The sequence below is a fragment of the Mugil cephalus genome, chromosome 18 (assembly GCF_022458985.1).
Source record: "Mugil cephalus isolate CIBA_MC_2020 chromosome 18, CIBA_Mcephalus_1.1, whole genome shotgun sequence".
Lineage (NCBI taxonomy): Eukaryota > Metazoa > Chordata > Actinopteri > Mugiliformes > Mugilidae > Mugil > Mugil cephalus.
The window spans coordinates 21,234,611-21,247,800 of record NC_061787.1 but is presented as its reverse complement, the minus strand read 5'-3'; the positions used below and the strand labels follow the sequence as shown (position 1 = coordinate 21,247,800).

Sequence of the window (13,190 nt, the reverse complement as noted above, 5' to 3'; positions counted from 1 at the left end):
GACTGGTCCACTACCCCATAGTCTTGGGGGAGAAATTAAATTTCGATTAAACGGTACTTTCAAATGTCTGTGCCCAATTTAAGAAGAAACTTTGTGCCGTACAACTTGCAGCCCCTGTCGTAAAAACCAGTATGACATTTAAGTGTTTATTTTCACAGATCAGAACTAGTATTATATAGAAAACATCTAAGAGAGCAACTTCTCCTGGATTGTAAATGAGGGCAGATTTGTTGTAGACCAGTGAACATATCCCAAGTTTTGTTGTTCAGGTTATTGAGCATTATAGGACACGAGTCAATTTCCTTCTTTTTCCAATTTCCAAACCCAGTCCTATTTCAAACCCAAGTGGCATTTCAATTCCATTGACAGTCTGGATGAGTCAACCTGTTTGAGAGCCAGACACTCATCAGGCAGTCGCAGGCTGGAAATAAATAAATAAATAAAAATCCCTGCTGCATCAGACACTTTACCATCACGTCTTCCAGGCTGCTGAAGATTACTTTTTACACCAGAGACAGCGCACTGTCTGTATCAGTGTCTCCCTCCTCCTCCTCCTTTTTAAATGCAGCTTTCAATTCCTATAGCAAATTATAAATGGCAAAAGACTCAAAACATTTCAACAAAATTTGACACACATTGGGAATTTGAACTTTGCATAGCTCAGAGTAGGACGTGTGCAGCTACCCAGTGCTCGGCTCAGACTTGGCTTTGATGGTGTTAAGTCAAAACATTTTTCATCCGTCTTCCCTCCTCTCTCTCTCTCTCCACCTATGCTCCCTGGTGTCTACTGGTTTTAGATGACTCCACGTTCCACTCACTGTCACTGAAATGCAACGCAGCCAGTGCCGAATACGAGTTTCTGTCATGTTTACTTGTTTGGCATAATTAAAATGCTGGAAAGAGAGGCTTTGCTGTTTTTTTTTTTTTTTTAACTGCCTCCCGCTGTTTGTGCACTGTAATCACTTCATACAAATCCCAGACAGTGCCACGTCTGTTCTGTTTGTTTCTAGAAGTTGTAACATTACAACTCGTAATGATGGAAACAAAAAGAGAAATGTAGTGGTCCAAATATAGCACCTTGGGGTGTCCCAGATAATAATGATCAATTATCAGCAAACTATCTTGTAACATAATTCAGAATTTGAAACCCACAGTGTCTTTTTTGTTATTATTTTTTATAATATGGTGATATAATTGTTGAGCTACAATTTTACATGTGTCATATATTCTGCTGTGCTGACACTGCCCTGTAATTAGTCATTTTTGAAGTGAGTGGATTGGTATTGAGCTGCAGCAAAAGATTTGCAAAAAAAAGACAAAAACAGGTCCATGCTGTGTAACTGTTTTAAGGTGGCTGGCTAGCGTCAAAGCTGCTAAAAATCTAAGAGGAAGAACCAAAATCATCACTAAAAATTTCTGCTATGTGAAAGAACTTTACTCTGGAAAATGAAGTGGGTCTGACAGAAATTTGTAAATTGTGCAATATGGATGTTTGGTGAGGTGGCAGTAGGAGGTCTTCATTCAATACTTGATTGAGCAGCTCCAATAAAATCACTAAACAGAATCAGTGGAGTCCACTCATGCAAAGGCCGAAGCCAAACAACAACAAATACTTTATGGCAACATTGGATAACCAGAACATTTCTGGAGTAAAGAACAAAAGGTACGAGCTAGCCTCTCCACATTACATTATTTTTTATTGATTTATTGAACTGAATCCAGTACATCTAGGAGAATATAAGGAAGACAAGAAGAAACTTTAATAATCTTCAGGGAAGCAAGTTTAGGACATTTACTCATATTGACAGAGTGATATTAAAATGTCAACTTGATCGGGACACCTCTGATCCTGTCTGTGTAGGCACTGTGGCATACTTCTTCTAAGATAGATTACTTGTATGTTGCAGGTGTACTGGCTATATTTTATGCAAACTAAATCCATTTAGGGATGTGGACATTCATCTAACAGGTTAAAACTAGGTTATTAACATCTATATAACATACATGACACAACATAATGACAACCTATATTAAGTTTCATAATTTGTTTCTGTAAAGTGGTCAATGGTGAATAGGTAATAGAGTACTAAATACAGTTCATTTGAAACAATGACACAGCAGAGTCTCTTTCCATCTAGTAGTTTAGCGTATGTTCACGTCCGGCAGGGAGCTGTGTCATCAAGTGTACTGTCAGAGTAGTGTCTCATTAACTCCTGCATCTGTTGCTGTTCCTACGGCAACATTAACTGATCTTTAGTATCTATGGCAACCCCATCCCCAGTGATCATTTCTTCACACTTGCCTCATCCCCCAAAGCCACTTCACATCTCTATCTATTAGTCTAGCAGTGGGATCCTGAAAACAGCAACTTCATTGTTCATAGATATTCCACATCCACCCTTTTCCTAATATTTTTTATTGTTAAAAACAAAAAAAAAAACAAAAAGAAGTTGGCAATTAGTTAATAACTGTGTGACAGTTAGAATATCAAGCTAAATATGTAAATTACTAATGTGACTGTTGTTGGGAGCTTCATTATCACCTGAACAACATTCCTGAAAGACTAAATTTGTGTTTTGCTATTCTCCTCTGGGTCCTTTTCAGACATATTTCTAAGAAAAATATAATCAGGGGGTGATACCTGTAGCTGCTGAGACATCTTAGCTCATCCAACATGTGTAATAACCTGAGAGTTCTGCACCTTTTAAAGGAAGTCAAAGCTGCTGGTGTAGCATTATTTGGCAGCCATTTCTAATGAAAGCATCAAATGTAAAATGACCTCTTGTTTCTCATGTAGGTTTAAAGGCCTCATCTTCACATTCCTGGACACAAGCAGTGAAATATACTGGATTTCCAAGCACTCTAAGCTGCGTGGAATCGGATGTAAGCTGCAGAGTTCCTTTGAGTTTCACTGGTCACACAAAGCTTGGCAGGTCGAGTAACCACAGGTGATTTTACATTTTTGAATAATGAATGAATAATATGTTTTCCTTGTGAGGAAGCTCATTTTCATGATGACGAGGGACAATGCTGCCAAATACTGCACTATAAAATCTCTGATATGTGGGATTAGGTAGCGATATCTACATTTGAAATGTTTGCATGCTCAGTTATTCAAGCATTTCTGCTTCATTTGCCACATTTCCATCTGTCCCAACATGTACGCATCAAGATCAGAACCTAGTACAGTCTCCAGCCTTAAAATATGTTCTGTGTCTCTGCATTGCTGCAGTCTGTCAGGCTATCAGAGTGTGGATGCTCTGTCTAAACATCCTTTTTACCTATGTATGTACTTGCTGTTATGTCATTTTTATTTTTAAATCTATCTTTTTTTAAAATTAGATTTTGTATACTACTGAATATGTCTATATGCCTCTCTGCCTTCACATCCATATATCCATTTCTGACTAATTCATCGTGCCATTTGTTTACCTCCCTGAACACATGTCAACCTTGTTCTTCTGGACATTCATCTGCCTCACATCCGTCTGTTTCCTGTCATTATGATTCCTTAAATTCTCTCAGTTAGTTTGAAGTCAGCCTGCCAGCAGAGAGGATAGGACTCCTCTGTTTTTAGAAGCTTTTACGTCCCAGCTATTTCTATTTCTATTTCTACTTATTCCTGTTCAGCATCACATTCAGAGGAACCATCAGCTAAATGTAGCTTTCTAATAAAAGCCACAACCCAGGTACTCGTCGGTCTGTTATATGGGTTAAACAAACAAGAGGCCGGACAATTATTTGTATCCACAACCAAAGACTGATGTGAATACTAACATCCTCAGATGCGTGCACTGCCACTGTAAACTGCCACACACTTTCATTTCACTCCTTCCCCACAAAGCTGGCATTTTGCATGTACTTTCACAGGGTATTGAAATCAGTGCAATTCTGCTCTCACTTTTTTTAAGGTGTAAAATTTTCTAAGTGAACCAAAGAGATTAATTATATGGCTGTATTCTATATAGGTCAACGTCATTCACTCCAAGCAACATAAACTTTTTAATTTACCTTCTCGGCTCTATTGATCAATTCAAGTCTAATAAAGGCGTCTCGTATCTTGATTTTCAAAAGGGGCAATCATAAAACAGCGTGATGCAAAAGAGTAATGACATAGTGGGTGAGTTGATTTGGAGAAATGAATGTTGGCTTCCTTCAAGTGGAGTTTCAGCACCACGGACAGAGACTAAATTCTTTCCTTTAAAAACAATACAAAACAAAACAAAAAAAAACATAACAACACAACTCATCGATTTCAACTGACTAAAGTCAGTTTCACAGTTCCGTGTCATTATTATATTATTACTGCTATACTAGACATTATTGCCGTTGAAGGTACCTGTGTACCTTCATACACACGGGAAAGGGAGATATTTTAGCAATATACCACAATATACACACTAATTTCCAAAATAATTTAATAATGTCAAAAAGAAGAGAAGCAAAACCATTTTAAAATGTATTTGGTAAGTTTCAGTGAAATATCATGTCACTTTTAATCTATAACTAAGACCTATGACAGTTCAGTCAGCCACCTTTAATCCTCCCTCCAAGATTATCTTACGATTTGAAACTGCAGAACAAAATAAAACAGATCCCACTCAGACTAAATCAAAAGGGCTGTATACTGCAATATCACACTAGGCAGTAGAGCCTATCAATTAAGTGGATTGTCAGTGTTTGTTTCTAATGGATTTTTCAGTTGAGTTGTGGAGAAACAAACATGTGGGGAGAAAAAATCAGCTTATGCAACCCCAATATTTGAGACCATGTTTTTGTTTTTTATCCCTCTGTCAAAAAACATGAATAAGGGATATGCGCAGCACATCCAGAGCTGTTTGCAATGCTGGCGCCAAACTCCTAACTCACCAGATTTTCCACTGACTGAGCTGATACAACTGCCTTTTTTAAATGTCAATATCAAAATGCATTAAATCTAAAGAACTTCCCACGCTGCTGCTCCTGCTGCTCTGCCTTGGAGCTGTCTCTGAATGTCTGAGAAGCTGTTACTAAATCTTGGTATATCTTAAAAAAAAAGAAAAGATAACACGGAATGCATGCTGCTGTTGTCCTAGAGTTAGTTTTTGACCCTTAAAATTGTCTCAAAATTCCAACACGTCCCCCCTCTAAGCCATCAGAAGGCATTAGCTCAGCCTGTTGCAGACATGGGGCCATACTGTATAAATGTCCCTCCTGGGCTACCATCAAACAGCCTGCGCTCCAATGAGAAACAGCCTAAGCAACAGCGAAAAAGCACTATGTGGTAAAAATAGACTGCTGATACAGTATATTCACGCCTGTGCGCCTTTTGAGGATTCGAGTTTGTCCTCGAATAGCTTGATGACTCCGTTGTGTCTGCAGAGGGAGACAGGGGTGGCACGGTGGTGGCACGTTTGTCATCTTTATACTATCTGGCACCTGTGTTTTAGGATGAACAGTGTTGGTGGTGGAGAACAGGTGTTGTTGTGATGTGCCCCTCCAGCTTCTACTTTTGTTATTCAAATTAGTAAGTTTGGAAGTGTGTGGAAAATCCACTGTTACCCTTTCACCTTCCACTGTGAAGCAGAAGGTGAAAGGGTAATGCAAGTCTATTTTAAGTGAATCCTAACTTGAGCTTGTAAGGTTCAAAAATGGGTCATAGGTTTATGGTGGGCATAACCATGAAGGTAGGTAAACGTCCTAAAATAATCTCTGCAATAGGAGTTTTAAAACACATGCAACCAATGAACAAAAACAAAGCAAATGGACTGATGCAGAAACACTGTTTTTAGCTTTCAAAAAAATTGTTTCCGTGGCCTAAGCTTCTAGTTTTTATATTCTAATTCTTTTCATTTTGTTAAATAAAACTGAAAGCTAACGCGCACTTCCTTACAGACTGGTGGAATGAATGAAAAGGAATATATCAAATTAAAGAACGTGGTCTATTTTTGGATTTGCAAACTTGGTGACTTAACAGGCCATCGGGTAAGTCATGAGTTCGATGATCATGAGGCAGAGAAGCAGGCACAGAAATCCAGTCTTTCCCAGCTGGTTAGAAGTGAAATAATCTGGACATGATAATAATCCCGTTCCAGTTTTAGTAAAAAAAAATCTTAATCCGTCTGGTATCCTCTTCAAGTAATAGCTTTCTGGCAGTAAGTTAAACTGTCAGGTGAAAATACAACGAATCCAGCACCACACTGTCCCTTGTTGGCATATTTTTTGAAAGCCCTGTAATGCACCAAATGTCACTGTTTCTCACACTCGTCACAGTATTTGTAACGCCATCCCTCCTAAGGTATGAATCTCCACAGAGGGTTTGCAAACTGTCTGTTTAAATACAGCGTTCCCTCCTCTCCCTTTAATCTGTGGCACTCGTGCGCTGCAGAACTTTCATAATTTTCTTCCCTCTATTTCTCTAAGAAATTTTTGAAAATTGATCTTTTTCTAGCTCTTTGTGCTCCCAGTGCCCTCAGTCCCCACTCTCCTGATCCCCTGAAAAGTATTTCTCCTTGTTCTTTGCTGCGCTCCGCATGCCTTCTTATCTTTTGTACAAAGCTTAAATACCACTCTTGGTGACAAAGACCCACCCCTGGACACTGACAAAAGGTCTCATTACACAGAGGGAAGACAGAGCCAGCTGCTCTCAGCACTCTGTCTCCCTTTCTCCTCCTGCATTTAAATTCAAACAAGCAAATATGTACCCTCTGTACCTACAAATGCATGCACAGTGTGCACGCTTCATGATGATGCAGGACTCGTTAGACACATGACAGTATTACCAGGACACAGAAAAACCCACATTCCCTCTAAGACACAACTAATCAGTGAATGTAAAATACAAACCAATAAGCAGATGTTCCATCCACAAAACAATGTCTTTTTTAGCTATGGTATACAACTTCAAATTGGTAAAAATATTAGGATAAGCCCCTCTGTTCTTTTGAAAGACTGAAGAGTCAGGAGTGGGAGGGCTACAGTCCTTATTATAGCCTCCAATGGGAGGCAGAGATGGGAAGTGTTGAAAGGAAATGCAAGGAAATTAATTCCCTGGACTTTGTATCTCCATAAATCACAGGAGCACACGCAAAACACTTGACCTCCTCTCAAAAAGGAAAACAAAAATGCCCACCCACAATTATACAGACGCACAAACACAGACATGCAAGCATGGAGACATACAACTAGGTATCTAGTTAAACCTCTACATCATGCATCAGTATAAAAAATCGTCCACATGCCCACTCCCACGCAAAACAACTGATTTTTACTCTTGTTCATATTCCTTTTGAATGTAAACAACAGATCAACACAGAAGAACAGATCAACTCCTCCCCTTCAGATTTCAGGTTTACCACAGACAGGTCAGGCTGTTCTAATTTAACTGCCCCCTTGTGACTGCCATAAACATTTCTATTCCCCAGTCTGCTGAATTCTCTTCTTAATGAGTCACAACAATAGGTAGTCCAGGTGGTAAAGACAGCTACAAGTAGCTCAGTAATGTAGTTCAGACATCGCTCTCCTTAGCAAATCTTGCAGCACCTCCTGTGGGACGCCAAGGCATTCCCAGGCCACATGGGATATAATAAATTCTAGTATGTTCACAATGTCTGAACTGATTGTCTGAACCTTTTCCTTAACACTAAAATACTTTAGCGTATACCGTAATACTTTCAAAAAGAATCAACAACAGAGGTAGTAGTTTTTTCAAAATCAAATGCCTGCCGTGAATATGGTATGGAATTTGAAGAAAAGGCTCCAGCAGCACGTCAGTTCTGCCCTAAGCAACAGTTGCCTTTTTGATGAATTTGACCCTTGAGAAGCAAATCTCTGCTAGTCCAAGTGATTCTGTAACCAAGTGATTCAATAATGATGCATGGAACAAAACAAAAACACAAGAGGAATTGAAACAGGACTCACCTATGGTGGAGAAGCAGCCGAGGCAGCGTGGTGTGACGGAACATGGAAAGTAAAATCAAGAAAAAGTACAATTACAATTTGACTTTTTGTCTTAAAGTTACATGAAACACAGCAGAATAAGAACATTGGTGAGTAAGAGCGACACCAACAAAGCACTTCTGTTCAACATACTTCTCTAGAATAAGTTGTAAAGACACAGGCAGCTATAGTACTGAGGGAAATAAGAGTTAATGGAGACGAGAGAGAAGATAGTGACACCTCATCCCTGGATGTAAAGGAAAGGGGAGTATGGTTATAGTGTTAACATTCACCTGGAAATAGGAGAAAACGAGAAAGTTGGTTGGTTTTGATTTGGTGAATACGCCTACTGGTGGTGCTAAGGAGGAAAAACTCTGTGACTGGTTAGTAGTGGCACACGCATCTACAGCAACACTGTTAATCATGAAAACACTCCAGCAGTGGTTCATTAGGAATTTGTATACTCACAGATTAAAGTCAACCCATAGTCCCAGTTGGTCAACGCTTGACTTCATGCATTAGTCACTCACAAACAGTCCAAACTGGACAAGCCACTAAGCCACTATGCCCCAGGCAAGTTTTTAGACAAATGTGTCCATGCAAGGAACAGTGCAGATGGGTGTTATTTGTAATCGAACCCGTGATGAGTAAACAACACACAAGCAATCAGTCCAGCCCAAAAATTAAAAAAAAGCATATTTGAAATCGGTTTCAAATATCAGAACTACCAAAGATCGACAGGAAGATCATGCATGACAACCATTCATCTTTTTCTTTTTGTTACTCTAGATACTTCTACTTTCGTCCAGGGCTGACTAAAACCAACCTTCGACATTTGGGGCAACTTGAGGAACCATGGCCGGGTCGTCTACAGGATCAGCAAAACTGGGAAAGAAGGGCTTAGCAGCAGGGTTCAGACCAGATGCTGGAACGCCCAGAGGTGAAGCTGATGGAGGTGAAGAGGGACTGGCGACCGGAGATGCCTGTGGAGAGAACTTCTGAGCTTGTGGGGAAGTGGGACTCTTAACAGAAGACGAGGAAGATGAAGAACGCTGCTTCTTAGATTGTTTCGTGGTTGATTTGGCATCTTTTTGCTCTTTGGGTTGGAATTCCTGTGCTGAGGTTTTAGGAGAGCGAAGAGGTGCTGGGCTCGGGGTATCAAAGGACAGGCCTAAGGGTATAGGGTGACCGGAAGTGCTCATGTCACTGAAGTCAAACAGCCCACTGTTGGTGCTCATTTGGGACTCGTTCAGGAGCCACGAAGCATCTGAGGGTGACAAAGGTGGGGCCGAAGCTAACACCTCGCCCTGCGGGGAAAGGCCCAGGCTCGTCTGGGAGGCAGGGCTGAAAGCTGAGGTGTCTCCCTCAAGTAAGCCTTGCACACAAGACTCTTGGAGGGAACCAGTGTTGTCAAACATGCCACTGTCAACCATGTCACCACATGTTGCTTCACTGTCTGGAGAGAAAGGTGGAGAAAAGGCCTTGACAGTGTCGCCCAAGTTGGCATTTTCTGTGTCCATCAAGAAGTCAAACGCATCGCCTGGGGAAGAAGGCAAGGGAAAGGATCCGAGGGGGGAGGGCATAGTGAATGGAGCTGCTGTGGCTTTCAACTCACTGTTCAGAACCAGTGGGCTGATGGAAGCAGCATTTGAGGAGGACAGATCCTGTGACAGAGGGGCAGGGACCAGGCCTTCTTCAGAGTACACATCATTTTTGGATGGGCTCTGGCTTGTGTCCATGTCTCCTAAGGATGCCTCCAGGTTCATCTGAGGTGAACTCCCGATATCCACAATCATGTCTTCTGCAATCTGGGAGGTCGCTGCAGGTGAAGGAACAAATGGTTCGGCCATTACTCCCCACTCCTCTGGAAGCTTCTTCCTGTTCTTACCCCTCTTCCCTCGACCTCCACTCTTCCCAAGCTGCTCTTCCCAGCCGCCCTCCCCTCTATCCCTCCTTGGGCCAATCCTGTGATAGAACTCCTCTACTGGAGGGGTGTTTTCTCCCAGTGCTTGCATCTCTGACTGGCCCTCAAGGTGTTCATAAGATCCCTCATCTTTCTGTCGCCTTTTTTTCTTCTTCTTCTGTTTTCGGTCCAATCCATCTCCTTCCCTTTCGTCTCCTCCAGCATAGGCAGCACTCTCGCGGCTGGTCCAGTTGTCAGGAGGATCTCCAGGGCTGGCTCCAAGATTGCTGACATGTTGACTGATCATCATGGAGACGCTTGGTGTGAAAGGGAGGTCTGTCGATAGGCAGCCAGCCTGGTCTGGCCAGGCACCTTGTTATGGGTGAAGAGGGAAGAGTTTAAAGTTGGGGGACATGGATATGTGCAACTGGTTGTCTTAGCCTAACTCAAACAGAAAATAACAGAAACTTCATGTCATATCACAAAGAGGCAAACACAAAACAGCAAAGAAGATCTAAAGTGTCAAAGAATTTTTTCCAAAACATATTAAATAGTTTTAAATTATTGCATCTATCATACATATATATATATATATATATATATATATATATATTGGTGAGATACTGAGGAGATGTAAAAATGGTTCAGACACAAAAGAAAATCTTCTGGAAGAATTCAAGTCAAGACCAGAATGGCTGTAAGTTGCTCCAGAAAGATGAGTCATTACCATTCGACCTTGTAGGATTGAGTTTTTATTTCATTTGAACTTCTCAAGCAAAATTCAAATTGAGTGTATAATGTACACTAACTACACTAATTGCTATAATTACATAAAAACATTTTGGAAGGAATTCTGTAGAATTCTCACAGGATTCTGAGTCAATTTCACTATTCCTCACATGATTGTGACGTGAAATTAGACAGTCAATGAGGATAGGCATAAAGAAAACACTAATAGGTCAGTTTTCCGACATGAAAGTGCAGTTCTGTTTCTTTACAATTTTTCCTTTTTCCTTATCTGAATATTATTATAATTGGGAACAAGACAGGAAAGGAATCATTCTTTCAAGATAGGAATGGGACAGGAGTGAACTAGGGATAAAAAATCTGTTATTTAACTTAAAATAAAAATTACAGTTTTGAGAAAACATGATACAATTATAATGTATACTTACAAATGATCTACAAAGTAAAATTATCCAGGTCATGTCTTTAGTTCTTGTCACTGTGGTCCGATTTATCAACGCATAGTGTTGCATAAGGAGGTATTGATGCATGTAGTTTTGTTGTTTTTTCAGTCTGGGGACAGGACTTTGAAGTAAATGCCTGTGTTTGTTTCAACATCTGAAATCTTGCCTCTGAAAATACTATCCACATTATAATAAAAAATAAAAATACTGAATTTATAACTAAATGGTTTTGCGTAATAGAACAGCTATCTGAAACTTACCGAAATGGAAAATAAATGTATAACATGTAAACATATTTAGACACTAAGGAAGACACACACACAAAAAAAGGAAAATGGCGGCCAATTACTAAAACAACTTCTTTCCATTTGGGGACGTTGTAGAAAACGGTTTAACTCTGAAGAGCAATTATGATAGATGGCAGTGGTCAGTCTGAATTTGTTCAACATGGAAGACGGTATAGAGGGGAAGAGAAAAGCACGGTAGATGAATGGTAACGAGAGTAGAAGGGACATCGCCTGCTGAGACAGGCTCTGCCTTTTTTGCTTTGGCCCAGTTTGCTTCTGGATTTCAGTTTCACAAATAGAGAATGAAGAACATCTAAAGTGGAGCAGCTGTCAGGGCCCATACACAGTCGCTCTCAAGAGGGCCATATTTCATATTAACAAACTGTGCTCTCTATACTGTATGTGCTGTAAATGGGAGAGGCAGATGAGCACATCAGCTGGATGGAGCAGGATGACTTAAATGTTGTGTCACACAGTCTCGTTGGGAAACTTACACTTTCCATTTGGATACAATTATAAATGACTCAAAGCAAAACATGAAGCAAAAAATGAGGCTTTGATCAAAATCTTTACATCCAAATCTTATCATGAAAAATTTAAAGCCAGTGCTGCGCAAATTCAAAGTCTGCGAATAGGTTGTGCATTTTTTTGACATGGAACAACAACGTTCACTAAACAGTCATAACATTACGACCTAGTAAATGTCCTAATATGCTCTATGTCTCCCTTGTGTTTCCAAAACAGTTGTGACTCATCAGAGAATGGACATGGGAGTTCTGGGGGTAGGCCATCCCTAACCCTAACCCTAACCCTAACCCTAACCCTGTCTCCAACCCTAACCCTGACTCAAACCGTAACCCTAAAACCATCTCTAACCCTAACAATTCTAGTGAATTTGGAAGTCAGGTCAACACGTTGTGCTGTTTTTCATTGTTGGTTGTAACTTTTTTAAGTTTTTAATTATACGAGCCATCTATGTGCCCCAAAACTGTAATTCAATTTAGGTCGGCTAGGGACTCGTAATTAAATAATCTCAGTGTGGTTAAGCACAATTCAGACTAGGGCTGGGGGGGCGGGGTTGCTGCATTGTTGAGTCACTGTGTTACAGAGTGCTGCACACACAGACACACAAGCAGAAGTTTTGCAGACACATAGGATCAACAAGCAACAGCAGTTGCTTTAATGTCTATTAATGATTTATTAAAGAGTTTCAATAAATGAGTCATCTCCTTCTACTGCAGAGTGAGTCAGGCTACAGCCCTGCTAGTTCTAGTTAAACTGCCCTGCTGTACTAATCCAATCAGCATTTTTTTGCAGCTAGGGAAAACACATATATAACAAATTCTCAAATAATGCCTGGGACATTCAGACATGTTAATAGCAGGACTTAATTGCTACTAATTTCTTAATAATAAATTAAATGCTGCCATTTCTCTAGCTGTTCCAAAAGTTTTTTTTCTGTTCCTGTGAGTTATTATCCATGAATCTCAGAATTTCCTATGCAAGTGTTTCACATTAAAAGTAGGAATGCACCAACAATATGCCAGACTAGTACTGACACAAACACTCAACAATATTGAGTGCATCCGGTAATTTACCTGTGAAGATTTTCAAGCTTTGAAGTCCTGCTGTGACTAAAAAAGTAGCTGAAAAGACAAGCGCAACTGGACTTGTACAGTTTCTTGAGGATGGTTTGCCACTCTTCCAGGCTACTTCTGCAGTTCTATCTAAATTTCTAGATCAGTGTCATAATGATTTTTAGTTGAATTCAGTGGTTAAACTATACTAACTGAACATTTTATTTTAGAAAAGGGGAATGCTGGTTTTCTCAATACTGACAGTTGCCCTGAGATGAGGTATCAGAATCAGTATCAGGAGAAAAACACATGTGGG

The 13,190-nt window shown here is 40.2% G+C and overlaps 1 protein-coding gene across 11 annotated transcripts in view; it reads right to left on the bottom strand.

Moving 5' to 3' along the window:
- The window catches only part of LOC124995407 (microtubule-associated protein 4), a 92,019-nt gene that overhangs the window by 28,836 nt on the left and 49,993 nt on the right, over positions 1-13,190 (bottom strand). For 10 of the 11 annotated variants that reach the window (XM_047567715.1, XM_047567714.1, XM_047567719.1 and 7 more), the window contains one exon: positions 8,744-10,192. The exons of the other annotated variant lie outside the window; for it this stretch is intronic. In XM_047567715.1, the coding sequence (XP_047423671.1) occupies positions 8,744-10,192 (1,449 nt within the window). The remainder of the gene's footprint in view (positions 1-8,743; positions 10,193-13,190) is intronic. 11 annotated transcript variants of the gene reach the window in all.